Raw genomic sequence first — 17,509 nt, 5'->3', positions numbered from 1 at the left:
ATTGAGCCCGACGCTCTTCAATGTTTACATGTCTCCCCTGGAAAACATTGTTGCCACCCATGGAATCAAACTTTTGACCTACGCTGACGACACTCAGCTCGTTGTATCCCTCAACCAAAAGAACAACACTGCCACTGACTTGTATTCCTGCCTTAGGGATATAGCCAGCTGGATGGATGGACAAGTCTCAGCTAAAATTGAATAGCGACAAAACAGAGATTCTGGTCTTGGGCAATCAGTCCCACTATCGTCCAGAGACTCTGTGGGCCCCTGTATGGGTAACCCTCCCATCCCAAAATCGGACATTAAAAGCCTTGGGATTTGGTTGGATTTAGACTTGACACTTAACACTCAAGCAAGGAAGACGATTGGAGCCTGCTATGGTCTCCTTCGTACTACCCGTAAGATCCTACCTCTGCTCCCCTTTCAGTCTAGGAAACTCTTGATTCATGGACTGATATTGTCCAGACTAGATTATGGAAATGCTCTCTATCTTGGGGTCCCAAAGAAAGTTACAGCTAAACTGCAGGTCGTGCAAAACACCGCTGCCCGGATCCTCACAGGCACCAATAATCGCAGCTCGGCCAAACCGGCCCTTAGAGCTCTCCATTGGCTGCCAATACAAGAGAGTACATTTCAAGGCCCTCTGTATAACCCACAAAATCTTACATGGCAAGGCCCCACCCATTCTTAAAGATCTTATTGCTCCTTACACAGCTAACAGAACCCTTCGGTCTACGAATCTCCATCTGGCCCTTACACCTAAGATTAAGAGAGCTCGAGAGGGAGGCCACCTTTTTTCCTATAATGCTTCCAAACTTTGGAATTTGCTACCCTTGGAAATTTGTGCTCAACCCAGTCTAGCCTCCTTCCGTAAACTCCTAAAAACCTGGCTGTTCCCTTAATTCTCCTATTGTTGTCCATGCCTGTTCTCATCATCAGCGCTGGGACGCTCACGGGCAGCCATGCGCTCTAGAAATCCGTAAACATAAACATAAGCGTATGAAGATCTTTTGTTACCGGACACCAGGCACCACAGAGAGCAGTGGGTGTTCCCTCAAGCCCATCTCAGACTCAAGGCCTGTCTCAGAGCTGGCTTCCGAGTCTGTTTTGGAGTCTGCTTGCCAGCAGATCTGAACTCCAAGTACTGTCTCACGTAAACTTTGCACCACTTTAATGCGGCCCAGGGTCAGTGAGCCCCAAGACAGTTCCTTTACCTCTAAGCCAGAGTCTGTTAGAAGGCTGGCAGCAAAGAACAAGTTACTTACCTTCGGTAACGATATATCTGTAAGAAACATTAGTTAGTGTTAGATTCCTTACCTTAGAATATCCCCAGGCGTCAGTCTGGATCCGGAAACTTTTGCGTAGCAGTACCCCTGCGCGTCGGTAGGCGTTGTCTGCAGGCGTCCCCTGCGGCTCCGCGTCCGTCGTCGTGCGCCGTGATGACGTCGCTGGAGTATATAGACGCCGCCTCCGCGCGCTGACGTCAGTTCTTTGTACACAGCTTTTCCGCGCCAGAAAACGCAGAGCCATGAAAGAACCAACACTGGTGCCATTTGAAACTAGGGCCCTGAAAGGGATGTCCTTAACCCTAGGTATCAGTTCGCAGAACGGGGAGGATGGGTGGGTTCGGTAAGGAATCTAACACTAACTAATGTTTCTTACAGATATATCGTTACCGAAGGTAAGTAACTTGTTCATCTGAAAGAAACACGTTAGTGTTAGATTCCTTACCTTAGAATAGATACCCCAGCAATACCAACCCCGGTGGTGGGTCTGCGAACCAATACATTCCTACACCAGAAAGTCCTGGAGGACAGAACGGCCAAAGAAGCCATCCCTCCGGACTTGACTGTCCAGGCAGTAGTGCCTCGCAAAGGTATGCAGCGAGGCCCACGTAGCCGCCTGGCAAATGTCCTGCAAAGGGACTCCCCGGCCCAGGGCAGTAGTAGCAGCCGTGGCCCGAGTGGAATGGGCCCTCAGCCCAACAGGAGGCTCCTTCCGAGCCAAAGAGTAGCACGCTTTGATGCACAGAACGACCCACCGAGAGATGGTTCGTTTACACACCGCCCGTCCCTTCTTCGCACCCACGTAGCCAACAAACAGTTGGTCATCCACCCGGAACTGGCGTGTGCGATCCATATAAAATGAAAGCGCACGTTTTGGGTCCAGACGATGGAGCCGCTCTTCATCCTTTGAAGGATGCGGAGGCGGAGGCGGGAAGAAGGAGGGGAGGGTGATGGACTGCCCGATGTGAAAAGCAGAAACTACTTTGGGCAGGAAAGAAGGTCTAGTCCTTAGAACCACCTTGTCAGGATGAATGGACAGGAAAGGAGGTTGGACAGAAAGGGCCTGGAGCTCACTCACTCTCCTGGCAGAGGTGATGGCAACCAGGAAAGCCGTCTTCAAAGTCAGGAGACGAAGAGGACAAGAATGAAGGGGCTCAAAGGGAGCACACATCAGAAAGGTAAGAACCAGGTTCAAGTCCCACTGAGGCATCACAAACGGAACAGGTGGATACATGTGTGTGATGCCCTTCAAGAATCTCGTTACAATCGGGGACTTGAACAAAGAAGGCTGATCAGGAAGCCTCAGAAAGGCTGAAAGGGCAGAAAGGTAGCCCTTGATAGTGCCCAGAGCAGAGCCCTGCTGGGCAAGAGAAAGAAGAAACAGAAGAACCTCGGAAAGAGGGGCAGAAAGAGGATCCACAGCCTTTGCTGTGCACCATGCCACAAATCTGTTCCACCGACAGGCGTATACCGACTTAGTGGAGGGACGCCTGGCTGCCAGAATTACGTCACAGACTTCAGGAGGCAAGTCAAATGGCCTCAACTGCCGCCGCTCAATCTCCAAGCATGGAGGTGGAGACTGGACAGGTTCGGGTGGAGGACCGTCCCCTGCTGCTGCGACAGAAGGTCCTCCTGAAGGGGCAGGCGGATCGGGGGACCGACTGACATGCTGAGTAGCTCGGGATACCAGTACCTTCGAGCCCAGTCCGGAGCCACAAGGATAACTTGGGCCCGGTCGCGCCTGATCTTCTTCAGCACTCTGGGCAGAAGTGGTATAGCGGAAAGGCGTATAACAGACCGCAACTCCACTCGCGCCGAAAGGCGTCGCCGTGCGAGTGCCGTCTTGGAAACTCCAACGCGCAGAACTGATGACATTGCGCGTTCTCTTCTGTGGCGAATAGATCTAACCAAGGCTCTCCCCATTGCAGAAAGATGCCTTGCGCCACGTCCGAGTTCAGACGCCATTCGTGATCCATCGAGCACCGACGGCTGAGTTTGTCCGCCCTGGCGTTCAGAGAACCTGCCAGGTGTTGAACCGTCAGAGACACGCCCTGACGTTCCAGCCATTGCCAGAGGCGCAGAGCCTCCTGGCAAAGGGTCCACGACCCCACCCCGCCCTGTTTGTTGCAATACCACATGGCGGTGGTGTTGTCCGTGAACACCTGCACTACACTCCCGTTGACAAAGGGGAGGAATGCCGTCAGTGCTAGACGAATCGCCCTTAGCTCCAACAGGTTGATATGGAGCCGGGACTCCGCCGGAGACCAGATGCCTCTGATCTCTGCCTCTCCCAAGTGGTCCCCCCAGCCCAGGAGGGACGCGTCCGTCACGACAACGTGCTCCGGTTGGGGAAGGGAGAGGGATCTGCCTCTGACCCAATCGCGGTCCGTAAACCACCACTGCAGTTGTCATGCAGTGCCCTCCGAGATCAAGACGTGGTCGGACAAGTTGCCCTGATGCTGGGCCCACTGAAACTTCAGGTCCCACTGCAGAGCCCGCATCCGCCACCGGGCGTGATGCACCAGAAGGATGCAGGAAGCCATCAGTCCCAGCAGCCGCAGCGTCAACTTGACCGAAACCCGGGATAGCGCCTGAAAGATGGGAATCAAAGCCTGTATATCCCGGACCCGCCGTTCCGGAGGATAAACCCGAAACTGCGCAGAGTCCAGAACCGCTCCGATGAAAAGGAGCTTTTGAGAGGGACACAGGTGTGATTTCGGCACATTGATGGAGAACCCTAGGTCGTGCAAGAGGTCTGCCGTCATCTGAAGGTGGTGGACGACTGTCTGGGGCGAGCCCGCCTTCAACAACCAGTCGTCTAGGTAGGGGAAGACTGAAACCCCTAACCTGCGCAGATGGGCTGCGACCACCGCCATCACCTTTGTGAACACCCGTGGGGCGCTGGTAAGGCCGAAGGGAAGCACGACAAACTGAAAGTGCTCCTGGCCTACCGTGAACCGCAGGTAACGCCGGTGGGCCGGCAGGACGGGGATGTGAAAATACGCATCATGCAAGTCCAACGCTACCATCCAGTCTTGTGGGTCTAGAGCAGCCAAGACCTGAGCTAACGTCAACATCTTGAACTTCTCCTTCCGGAGGAAGCCGTTGACGTTCCTTAGATCCAAGATAGGACATAGGCCCCCCTTGTCCTTCTTGGGTACCAGAAAGTAGTGGGAATAGCAACCACGGCCTACTTCTGGCCCAGGAACGCGCTCGATGGCCCCCTTGGCCAAGAGGGCCGTAACTTCCTCCTGCAGAAGTGTCAAGTGGTCCCCCGACACACGGTGGTTCTGCGGTGGCATGGCTGGAGGAGCAGTCTCGAAGGGGAGGGAGTAGCCCCTTCGGACGAGTTGCAGCACCCACCTGTCCGATGTAATTGTGCGCCAGTGAGCGTGGTGATGGCGAACCCTGCCACCCACTGGCGTCACATGGGGCCGAAAGCACGGACTAGGAGGATTTGGAGGCAGATGCTGCGGGGGGAGGTGTGGCCTGACCCCGCCGTTGACCCCGACCGCCTCCACGGCAGTTTCCACGGCCGCCACCGCGTTGAAAAGATTGTTGCGGTGCGTGGCTGGCAGCACGTGTGGGGACGCCCCTTCCTTGGCCACGAAAGGGGCGAAACGAACCCGTTTGCTGGCGCTGGGTCGAAAGACCCAAGGACTTGGCCGTGACCCTGGAGTCCTTGAAGCGTTCCAGCGCGTGGTCCGCCTTGTCACTAAAGAGGCGACAGCCATCAAACGGCATGTCCATCAAGGCATTTTGGACGTCTGCCGAAAAGTTGGCGGATCTCAGCCAGGCGTGGCGACGAATCGCCACCGTCGTCGACATAGCTCTGCCCAGCGAGTCGGTCGTATCAAGACCACACCGTATGGAATATTTAGCTGCGTCTCGGCCCTCAGCCACAGCCTTGCCGAGCTTCGCCCGCACCTCCATGGGGCATTCTGGCAGCACTTCCGCGACCGTGTCCCACACAGAGTGGGTGTAGCGGCCCAAGAGGCATGCGGTGTTGCAAGACCGCAGTCCCAGACTCAGGGACGAGAAGACCTTCTTACCATACTGGTCATACCTCTTGGATTCCCGATCGGGCGGGGCCGACGGGAATGCGGTCTGGGAGGTAGAGGCCTGGATCACCAGACTCTCGGGAGTGGGATGGGCGGACAGGAATTTGGGGTCGCCCGGACAAGGACGGTGGCGCCTGGCCACGTTCCGATCAACAGGCGAACCTGAAGCGGGCCTGGACCACGTGCCCAACAGAACGTCCGACAAGGCTTCGTTAAACGGCAGCAGTGGCTCCTGTGTGCATGACTGCGGTTTGAAGACCTCAGTGAGGATGTTAGGCCTCACGGCCGCGACGGGGAGCTCAAGGTGTAAGGCCTTGGCAGCCCTCATCAGCACCACTGAATATGCAGCACCCTCCACCGACTCCACGGAAGGAGGAGAGACAAAACCAGGGTTAGGAGAGTCGTCCAGACCACTGGCATCCCCCAAATCACCTGTCCAGTCCAGGTCATACCGGCACTCACGTGACAGAGGGTCCTCAGACCCCTCCCAACCTTCCCCGTACTCTTCATCATCTCCATACTCGGAGTCAACGATGTAGACCGGCTCCTCGGGGTTCACAGGCCCCATCGGCGTCGAGCCCGGCGGCGATCGACGCCGGTCCGACTCCGCGTCCGGATTCGGGGAAGGAATGGGGACGGCGCCGCCCGGAGCCGGCGCCGGCCGAAGCCGGCACAGGAGAACCGGCGCCGCGCGGGGGCGGCGTCGGGGGTAACCCAGATGGAATCGGCGCCGAACCAGCCGGTAGGCCAGCCGGCGTCGACCCCGAAGGCCCTTGCGGCGCCGGGGTCGGAGCCGTCGGCGGCACCGGGGCCGAAGCACCCGATGGCGTCGAGCCAGGGACACCCGACCCGCTAGGGCCCACGGACGGTAGCACTGGGCCCGAAGGCGCCGTAGGCCCCGTCGGAGAACTGAGCGCCCTCATGGCCATGAGGAACGCCTCAATCTCCTCAGGCGTCGCACCGTGCCCAGGGCCCGGAGGGTATGGGGCAGGCCGCGCCGGCGACTCTCGCGGAGCCGCAGAGTTGGGTTCACCCGAACCCCCGGCCGCGTCGCGCGAGCGTCGGGGGGAGTCGGGGGTACGATGAGGACGCCCCGACTTCTTGTGTTTCTTACCTGATGAGCCCGACGAATGGTGACGACTTCCGGAGCGCTCGGCGCGGCTCCGCGACCGCTCCCTCGAACGCTCCCTGGACCTCCGGCCGGACCGAGACCGCTCCCGACGCGGGGCCGACACCCGGAGCTCAAGCAGCTTGCGGGACCGCTCCCGTCTAGCCTGGTTAGTGAGAGCCCGGCAGTCGACGCAGGCGTCCACGTCGTGGTCGGGGCTCAGGCACCGGAGACAGAGTCGGTGATGGTCCGTGACCGACATCGTGCGGTCACACCCGTCACAATTCTTGAAACCGGGCATCCTACCAGGCACCAAAAAGAGATAGAAGTTATAACAAAGTTGGTCAAAAGACCGGAGTACTGCTCTTCGGATCTGCGCTTGCTGGCGCGGAAAAAAGAAGAACTGACGTCAGCGCGCGGAGGCGGCGTCTATATACTCCAGCGACGTCATCACGGCGCACGACGCCGACGACGGACGCGGAGCCGCAGGGGACGCCTGCAGACAACGCCTACCGACGCGCAGGGGTACTGCTACGCAAAAGTTTCCGGATCCAGACTGACGCCTGGGGATATTCTAAGGTAAGGAATCTAACACTAACGTGTTTCTTTCAGATGTATTTATTTGCATGGGGTCTCACTCCCATGCAAATGAAGAAAACACCCCTGAGATCACACCAGCACACATGTAGCACCAGCGTCCCCTGTATTACTGAAGGGGCTGCACAAGAGTCCATGACCACTTCTTGTAATACAAAGGTGCCCCAGGGCACAACACATCTTTAAAGAACAGCTTTGTAGCTATGACAAACCCCTCGACAACATCACCTAGAAATACAGATGAATGACTCTTACCCCTTTATGGCACAAAAGTTCCCACCCAAATGCCAAGGACCACCCAGTTCTAGAAGATAGGGGTACTCATCTTATCTGGCCTGTCTGCCGAGTAGATCTTAATCTTCCAGGGGACCTTCTGAATAAGAGGAATCAGAAGAAAAGCACTTCAAACTAAACACACTTCTTGACGTGTCCTTCCGTAAAGTTCTAATTTTATATGGACCCTATTTTTACTTCCATGAGGCTGTGCATTATGATATTGTCATTCAGTGCCAAAGTTTATGTAAAGATACACTTTTCAATTGGCTACACCCATTAGATTTATTTAACATTCCAGTGAGGCCATGGTTAGAGGACAGAGAAACGTCATCAGTTGCATAGAAATTAAATGTCATATGTGGGCTGCACAGCATTTACACCACCCACATATATGTGCGAAGTGTATGGCTACAGAAGGCGCCAATGTGCTCTGGTAGGCTACAGTTTTCAACCCTACAGTGACACATGGCAAGGAAAAGTGCTTTGCCATCTTGGAAAACTAAATAATATGTATAAGCTAAGTCACCCCTAAAATGCAAAGTGTGCCCCTGCAGTGAACAACTACAATAAGCGGTCTGTCACCGGGAGTAAATGTACATGTTGTACAAACAGGCCTAGTTATGCATAAAAGCCACCTTTTTTTGTATCTCCGCATTGGGAAAATTAAAAGTTTCAATCAAAGGGATATATTCCAATTGTTACTAAAAATCTTGTTTAAAAGGTTTTCTTTAATTAGTTTAGTGGAAAAGTAACTTATAAAAAGTGTACTTGGTGCTGCCTGATAGAAAACAGGGTTAGAATTGGCTTGCTCTTTAGCCCAGCTCCAGAGACTGAACAACAAACCAAGGCTGGCTGTTAGCTCTCCTCCTGGAGGACAAAGGATTTTTCAAGGAAAGCAGGAAGTCTGGAGTTCTGTAAACAGTGGTCACTTAGCAAGGTTCACCTACACGAGATAGAAGGGGGCAGGGGCAGTTGGCAACAGACAGGGTTGCTTACACATCTCTTCACTTTAACGAAGAGATCCCAAATAGGAATTTGAACCCATTCATGCCAACAGCCTCTCTACACGTTGTGCTCCGAACAGGGAGAAAAACAATGTTACCTCCAGCAGAACGCTGACCTCCTCCTCTTCATATGGGATTGCCTAGAAAGAGGGGACATGGGTCCTGCAGCTGTGGGAACGTTAGGACCATTTTGGATGAGACACTCTGGGAAGGACCGCAATAAACTGAAAAAGGAAATGCTGAAAACTGAGGTTAGGCTTCGGTTGGAAAGCTATATCTTATAACACAATTTGATAGGATTGCCAGGATTCGATGTAGGTAATTCTCTATTCCCTAGCTAATGCACAGAATGAGATGGCACCTCATCATCTCCTCCTCATAACATTCCTGAACCTAGAAAGAAATGTGTGAAGAAGGAACATTCTGCCTAGCCGCCGGAAGAAAAAATGGCCCAAGCACTCCTGCTTGCACTCAGGTCCTGGAACTGCTCACCAGCGTCGAGGTGTTAGCTTCTCGTTGCTGCTACAGGGACTCAAGATCTGACCTGTTTGACCAAGACCCTGGAGAACCCACATTAAAGAGAGGCCTTGTGTCTAGACGCCAGTCCTGTGAGCCCAGGTGGGAAGTAGGGGGTGGGTGCTATAGGAGTGACCTGGGGATATTCTCCTACTAGAAATTCCATTTTGGGATGTAGTAATATTTCCCTCTTTTAGAGGGACTAGAACGAGGTGGTTCCCCAGATAGTGTGCACTCTGAGCAAGCAAGATATTCAGGTTCACTCTGCCTTGAGATGTTTGCTAATAATAAAATGCCTTCAACTGGACATTATGGTGAAGGTATTCGGCTTCCTGGAACCAGTCTTGGCTACAGCGGTCAGTCCTGCCCCATTATATGAATTTCAGAACAAAAAATGTGATCATGTGTAAAAATAATTATTGACTGGGTGGGGGTGCAGCAAATCTACCTCCATGGTGAATAGACCATGGTGGTTACGAAATCTACGCGATCCCACATGGGGCTTTTAGCACCAAAAAAGAAGGCTTCAACATGCACCCAATGACAATGTATCAGATTTTGAGGGGCCCTTGCAGGCTTGACATCATGCCTAGCCAAAAGACGAGAACTGAAAAATATTTTATGTCCCAAGGTAAACACTTTCACTAGTTGGCTTTCATTACATGTTCCATTGCAGGCAGCCTCAAATCCTGCATATGTCCCAGTCAACCGTGAACTTCGAATTTCAATTGGCCATTTGAGTTTTCTTGGTGCTTTTTTGCCCTAAAACTTCACAAATCCTTATCTCTGGTTCTTCTTATCCAATGTAATCATTTTGCTTATCAATTGTTTCTTGGCTTCTCTAAATGGAGTAGGAATCTTATTGCACTTTGTTCTTTAAATTAGTGTTGTTTTCTACTTAGCATTTGTTCCTCTGGGAAACTGCCTGCTGCTTGTGCCATTGCTAGCAAGGAATGAGCAGACATTCTCTTGGAACTGTGTTGTTACCTTGACAGATTGTGTTTATTAACGTGGAAGGGGTTTCCCCTTCCAAATTAATGACTCAATTTCTGACACTGCACACCCAGAAAGTGCATCAACATGAAAAACCAATGTAAATAAGTACTCATTACAAAGTAAGTATTTATGTTTGCCATTTCTTGATTTTAAAATCAGCTCCAGCTAGCAAACATATACATTTGAACATTTGAAGAATGTTACATGCAACTTACCTATATCAATATTCTCTCTACCAAGAGATACTAAGGAGAGGAAAAGAATTTCTCTGTACAAACTTCTGTAAAAGAATAAGAAGCAATTTAATGTTGGCTATGTTAGAAACACATTGACCATCTCGGCCAGGCAAATTACCTGAAACAACAAAAGTAAGGCATGGAAGGAAGTCGCAATTACATTTACATATGTGTTATTCGCAATATGATTCCAAAAAAGGCACCAAGCATCAGTATCTGCTTCTATATTAGGCCACACCTTAGCTACAGCGAGCTCTTAAGCGAAAAATGCCCAACAACAAACAAACTTCAGGTTTTATTATAAAGATAGGACTGTATACCTACTCATTACTAAAGTTGGCAATGTAAAGCAATTGCGTCCAAAGTTGTCAAAAGAACAGAGCCCAACAGTGGACTTTCCAATCTGCACCTCAAGCTAGTTTAATTTTTTGTTGAGTGCACACTCCGGCACCCGCCGTTGTACGAAGCCCCTGTTCTCCAGATCCTTAATCCAAAAAGCAATTGGGGGTGCGTCAGATGTGTAAAGTCAAGGTAGACGTAGTAATTTTTCAAAAACCTTTATTTATGTTCTTTATTTTCATCCAAAGCATCAAACGAGGAATAATGCCTCACAGTATCATCATGCCCAAGGAGTACCATGATAGGTTTTGTGCGTATAGTCCATGGGCATCTTACCGACATCAATCAAGTGATGACACTGTGAGGCATTATTCCTCGTTTGATGCTATGGATGATGATACTGTGAGGCATTTTCCTCATTTGATGCTTTGGATCTAGAACACCATTTTTGTTCTTATACGGACTACAATTGTTTTTATTACTTTGTAAGCCCTGATGAAGTTCCCACACTTGGGAACGATACGCATTGGCTGAGCTGTTTTGTTGTAATAAGGAATTACATATGGAAATAAAGAACATGAATAAAGGTTTTTGAAAAATGACTTTGTCTACCGTAACTTCATCACCAGACGCACCTCCTATTGCTTTATGAATAATGTCCAAAGTTACTGTAATCAAAAGGGTCCACCTCAAAGAGGGTTAGTGTGTATCCTGTTGACTTTGGAGTACACACACTTGGTTAAAATACCCCTCACACACCAAAAGGGCCCTTGGTGTCATGCTTCATCATCGGGGTCTTCCCGCCCGGCTGCCGGACGGGGCAGTGCTGCGACAAGCGACTATGCTGGAGCACCTTTTTAATTGTGGGTGCTATGTGAGTGAATTGGAGTGAGTGTCAGTGGGGTCAGGGGTGATAGAGAAGTGATGTTAAAAAATACCTGGCCTAGTGATAGAAAAAACTATTTAATAAACACTGGCTGGTATTATTAAAAAAAAATGGTGTCGGAAAGGGTAAGCGGGTTTATGGGCTTACTTTCCTGTGCGGGTCGACATGTTTCGGGGCGCCATGCCCCTTCGTCAGGACCGGGGTAAGAGATCCCCCTGTCACTCACTAATGTGACACTCACTCCAATTCACTCACATAGCAACCACAATTAAAAAGGTGCTCCAGCGTAGTCGCTTGTCGCAGCACTGCCCCGTCCGGCAGCCGGGCGGGAAGACCCCGATGATGAAGCATGACACCAAGGGCCCTTTTGGTGTGTGAGGGGTATTTTAACTAAGTGTGTGTACTCCAAAGTCAACAGGATACACACTAACCCTCTTTGAGGTGGACCCTTTTGATTACAGTTACTTTCGCAAGAGGAGGACGCGCCCACCTCGGTGCCACGCAGCACTACCTCTTCCTCCCCCCTTTGATTTCCCTAATGTCCAAAGTTACTCGCCATACTAATGTGATTTTATTTAAAGTTTTTATATAGGGTTCACACTGTCAGTCGGCTGCTTCAGACCACAAGCTGAGCAGGGTATGGTTTATAAGAAAACAAGTTACTTACCTGTAACTACGGTTATCCAGTATTGGTATCTTTCATAGATTCACATGCCTGAATCATTCCCCGTCGTCGAGGCGGGAGTCCCACGGTAAAAATATATACAATAGCAGTGCCTAAAAATTTCTTGTAGTAGGCTGGAAAAGCCGAAAGGCCTAACTAGGCCTCAAAACTTAGCAGCCTATCTACATCATTATGTAAAAAGACCTGAAATAGTAACCTCAGCCAATCTGAAATAGTAGCCTCAGCCAATCAGCTGTCCTCACCCTCTAGAACTTTCCCAGCTCAGGCAGTTCTCCTCAGATTTTCCCAGCACAAGTGAGAATGAGTATCCATAGAATAGAACTGCCCTGCCGGGGAGGAGGGTGGGTGCATGTGAATCTATGAAAGATACCAATACTGGATAACCGTAGTTACAGGTAAGTAACTCGTTTTCTTATCCAGTATTAGGGTATCTTTCATAGATTCACATGCCTGAATCAGAGTAGCAAGCAGTAACAACATGTCTGTCGATAGAGGAAGGTGGGAGACAAAGAAATCATATCTATCCCCACTCAACCAGGAAGGTAATAGAGTACAAACTTGTTAACATAACACATGCATTAAAACCTTCATAAAAAACATCATTGATAGGACAGCCTTATAAATATTTAAACTTTAAAAGAAGAATAAAAGACCATAAGTTATCCAACCTTAGTGAAGAAGATGCTGCAGCACCGCATCACCAACAGCTGTATCATCATGAATCGCCGACTGCAGACAGTAATGTTCGGTAAAAGTGTGTACACTTTTCCAAGTAGCAGCTCGGCAAATGTTCTCCAGCGACACTCCAGCGAAAAGGGCAGTAGACGCTGACATTGTCCTTGTGGAATGCGCCTTGACTTTCCTTGATAAAGGTTTGTTGGCCTTGTCATGACAGAAAGTAATTGTAGAAGACAACCACCTAGCTATAGTTGCTTTTGTGACAGCTTGACCCAAGGTGGCTTTGCCATAAACAACAAAAAGTTGTTTAAATTTGCGGATGTCCTTTGTCTTCTGAAGATAAAACTTCAGACACCGTTTCACATCCAGAGAATGTAAGACTTTCTCCGCAGGAGTTTTAGGATCCGGGAAAAAGGTTCTGAGTTTGACCGGTTGATTGATGTGGAATTGAGTTGGTACTTTAGGAATGAACTTTGGATTGGTTCTAAGCGTAACAAAGTCTGGTGAGAATTGCAAGAAAGGGTGAGTAATAGTGAAGGCCTGTATTTGGTGGAGAAGTGTGGCTCAGGGGTTAGAGGCGGCAGACCCGGAATCTGAGATCGGCCCTGGACCAGGGTTCAATTCCCCGCCTCGGCGGGTCTTGGGCTCAAAAATTCCACGGACTCGATAATTCTCGCTCCGGTGCCTTCTCGACTCACGGGTTCACACTCTGCGACTCTGGGCAATAGCTTGCTTAATCTCCACAACGGCCCCTCACGGCGGGATGCCTGGCTTTCACCTTGTGGATACCCTGCCTGGGGTTATCTCACAGGGGAATACCAGGACGGGTTCCCTAAGCAAGCGCCGGGAAACCCACTGCGGGTAGCTGTGCGCTATATAAGCTCAACTACATTTACATTTACATTTACATATTTCACTAACTCTGCGAGCTGAAGTAAGAGCCAGCAAGGTAGCCACTTTCCAAGTAAGAAACTTTAGTTCCGCTTTATGAATCGATTCAAAAGGCCTTTTTAGAAGCTGAGAAAGAACAATATTAAGATCCCACTCAGGAGGAGGAGGATGAACTGGTGGAAAAGCTCTGAATAGTCCCTTAAGGAATTGTTTGATCAAAGAGGATGAACACAAGGATGGTTTGTTGGAACTCTTCCTGAATCTGGATATCGCTGCCAGATGCACCTTAATGGAAGAAAAGGCTAGACCAGCCTTAGCCAAAGACAGTAGGTATGGGAGGATGGCTTCAGGAGGAGCTTGAAGTGGATGAACATCATTGTCTCCACACCATGAGCAGAATCGCTTCCACTTCAAACGATATGTTTTGATGGTACTTTGTGCACGTGCTTGCGACAGGATCGCCCTGCAGTCCGAGGAGATGTTTAGGTCCTTGAACTCTAGGAAGTCAGGAGCCAAGCGTGCAAGTGCAGCGATTGAGGATCCGGATGATGGATTTGACCTCCCTCTCTTGTCAACATCGACACTGTCGGTTTGAGACGAAACGGAGGTTGTTGAGAGAGCAGAAGGAGCTCCTGAAACCAAAATTGCCTTGGCCAACGGGGAGCAATGAGGATAAGAGTGCAGTGTTCTCTCTTCATTTTTTGCAGTACCTTCGGAATGAGCGGAATCGGAGGATAGGCGTATGCAAACATTCCGGTCCATCTCATCAGAAGGGCATTTCCTCGTGACCCCCGTTGCGGGAACCTGCTGGCATAAAACAGGCATTTGCTGTTCAGTTGTGTGGCGAACAAATCCAGCGTCGGTGTCCCCCAAAGTCGAAAGATCCTCTCTATTTGATGTTGTTCGAGCTCCCATTCGTGACAGCCTGTGAACGTTCTGCTGAGGCTGTCTGCTAGAGAGTTCCGAACGCCTTGTACATGCTCTGCTCTGAGGGATATGCCGTGGCGCAGGGCCCATTCCCACATCTCCTGAGCCTCCAGCGACAGGGTGAGAGATTTCGTTCCTCCCTGTTTGTTTATGTAGAACATGCTGGTGGTATTGTCCGTACGCACCAGCACGGACGAATTCACAATCCTTGGAAGGAAGGCTTGTAGGGAGAGAAAAATGGCCCTCAGTTCCAAGCTGTTGATATGCTTTTGTTGGTACTGGCGAGACCATCTTCCCTGGATCTGAAGGTCCTGAAGGTGACCTCCCCAACCTTCCATGGATGCGTCCGTGGTCAGGGTGAACTCTGGAATTTCTTGGAGAAAGGTGAGGCCCGGCGACAAATTGTGCGCCGTCGACCACCAAAGAAGAGCATGTTTCATTTTGGCAGTCACTTTGATGCGGTCGTCGAATGATCCTTCGACTTGCTTCCACTGACGAAGTAACTCTTCTTGCAACGGCCTCATTCTGAGTCTCGCCATAGGAATGAGGCTGATCGCAGATGAGCACATCCCTAGAAGGGAGGCGTATATCCGAACTGAAAGTGACCTTCTTGCGAATATCTGTTTTGCTAGTTTTAACAGCTTGTTTTGTCGCTCATGTCAGGTACGCTTTGCACTAGCATGTGTTCAAGACTGCTCCCAGAAAGGTCAATTCTTGACGAGGTTGGAGTTGAGATTTCTTCGAATTGAGGGTCAGTCCTAGATTCGAGAAGAGAGAAAGCGTACTCCTGACCGCTTCCATTGTTGAGTTTCTGGTTGGACCTTTTAACAGCCAGTCGTCGAGGTATGGGAAAACTTGCATTCCCTGGGACCTCAACATTGCTGCCACCGGAGCCAGACATTTGGTAAAGATTCTGGGGGCCGACTTTAGGCCGAATGGGAGCACTTTGAACTGGAAATGGACGCCAGCCACTTGAAACCTTAGGTATTTGCGGTGTTTCGGGTGAATAGGGATGTGGAAGTAGGCGTCTTGTAGATCCAGAGAAGCCATAAAGTCTCCTTCGTTGAGACAATTCAGAATGTCCTTCAACGTGACCATGCGAAAAGTTTGTTTCTTTGGATATTTGTTGAGTTTGCGCAAATCCAATATTGGATGCCACTCTTCTGAATTTTTCTCTACGAGGAAGAAGCGAGAATAAAATCCTTTCCCTTTCTGAGAAGGAGGGACTCGTTCTATCGCATTCTTGTGTTGCATCTTTAAGGCTTCTTTGAAGAGTAAGTGAAGATGAGGGGGAGGGGGACACCTGGGCGGCGTTGTTGGAGGCTTCTGCAAAAAGTCCAGAGTGTGTCCCTTGCTGACCAAATCCAGGACCCACTGATCTGAAGTTATCTTCCGCCATTGGTGGTAAAAGGCAGAGATTTTGGCACCCACGGGAAGGGAAAGGTGAGTGGCTGACATCCGGCAAAGCTCATTGGCGCTTGTTGGAATCTCGCCCCTGATTGCTTGAGCGTCGCTTCCCTCCTTGCCGAGAGAAAGAACCGGAGGCAGGTTGCCTGTAAGAGGATTGATAGTAAGGTTTGTTGTAACCAGATTGATACTGACGATTTTGTTGGTTGGAATAATTGCCTCTGGAGGAGTAACCATGGCCTCTTGCTCCTCTAAAGGATCCCCTCTTGTATTGTAGGGTACCCAGAGATTTCGCTGTATCTGTATCAGTTTTTATAGCCAGCAAAGCGTCATCGATGTGCTTCCCAAAAAGTGAATCACCATCGAATGCCATGTCCAAGATTTTGGTTTGGACCTCAGGCCTGAAGGTGGTAGCCCTGAGCCAACCTTGACGCCGAAGTACAGCTGCTCCAGCCAATTGTCTGAAATTGGTGTTTGAAATGTCCAGGGCGCAATCGATGATTTCAGAAGCCGCCCTTTCACCCTCCTGCACAATTCTGCGTACCTCCATCTGATGATCCTCAGGGATCAAATCAAGATATTCCGTGAGATCGGACCACATTTGTCTATCATAACGCGCCAGGATAGCCAATGAATTAGCTGCTTTAATGGAGGCTGCTGCATTTGCTGAAAACTTCTTTCCAATTGCATCAAGACTTCTGCCCTCCTTGTCAGGTGGTGTTGAAATGGGAGCAGAGGATTTTTGGATTTCTGCTGCGCCGCCTGGGATATGACAGAATCAGGTCGAGGGTGACCTATTAAACAAGATGGAGTATCCGATGGTGCTCGATACATTTTCTCTATTCTTGGAAGGACTGCAGGAATGGAAGCGGGTGTTTTCATTATGTTGAGGCCCTCCTTCCATATATAGTCAATAATGGGAATAGCCCTGGTAACTCTGCGATATCCCTCTTTAAAGTCATGTAAAAAGCAGTCCGACTGCTCAACTGTGACGGCCAATTCAAATCTATTGGCAGCTCTCTGCATAATATTGTGAAAACCGCCAATATCTTCAGGTGGAGAATCTGAAGGGCGGGGCGCAGGTGGTGAAGGCATAGGAATGACATAATCCTCCCAAGGATCCACAGGTGTTTTATCCGGCAACTCGCCTTCTTCCCGGCTTTCTTCGTCATCATTAGAAGAAGTGTCCGTATCATTTTGAGGAGCTGGACCAGCATCTTGTCTTGGTGACAATGAAGCTCTTGGTGACGGAGGTCTTGGCACGTCAACTGGAATAGGCGACCCAGCGGGCGCAACCGGGGTTGGTGGAAACCTCTGGCGATAATCCGCCAACATAGCCTGCAAATCCTGGATTAAGGAAGTTGGCAAATGAGTAGTGTCCTCAGACGGAGAAGGTCTAGTATGAGGTGACTGATATGGCGTGGAATAAACGTCATGTGTATAATGATCCTTGACATCCTCTTCATCATCCTCCTGATATTTAATATTCAATTGAGAAGGGTGACGGGCAATCCCAAAAGGGCCGTCATCCTCTTCCCCTTCATCTGACTCCTCCTCCACATATGTCTCCAAAATGTGCGATGGTAAGAGCGGAGAAATGTGTGAATAATCCT

The 17,509-nt window shown here is 50.1% G+C and overlaps 1 protein-coding gene across 2 annotated transcripts in view; it reads right to left on the bottom strand.

Annotated features, from left to right (window-relative positions):
* Positions 1-17,509, bottom strand: part of DENND4C (DENN domain containing 4C) — a 1,503,495-nt gene that overhangs the window by 28,989 nt on the left and 1,456,997 nt on the right. For both annotated transcript variants that reach the window (XM_086951990.1, XM_086951991.1), the window contains exon 34: positions 10,063-10,127. In XM_086951990.1, coding sequence (XP_086808116.1) covers positions 10,063-10,127 — 65 coding nt within the window. The remainder of the gene's footprint in view (positions 1-10,062; positions 10,128-17,509) is intronic.

Source organism: Lissotriton vulgaris, unplaced genomic scaffold (assembly GCF_964263255.1).
Source record: "Lissotriton vulgaris unplaced genomic scaffold, aLisVul1.2 SCAFFOLD_247, whole genome shotgun sequence".
NCBI lineage: Eukaryota > Metazoa > Chordata > Amphibia > Caudata > Salamandridae > Lissotriton > Lissotriton vulgaris.
This window is presented reverse-complemented; position numbering and strand designations above follow the sequence as displayed.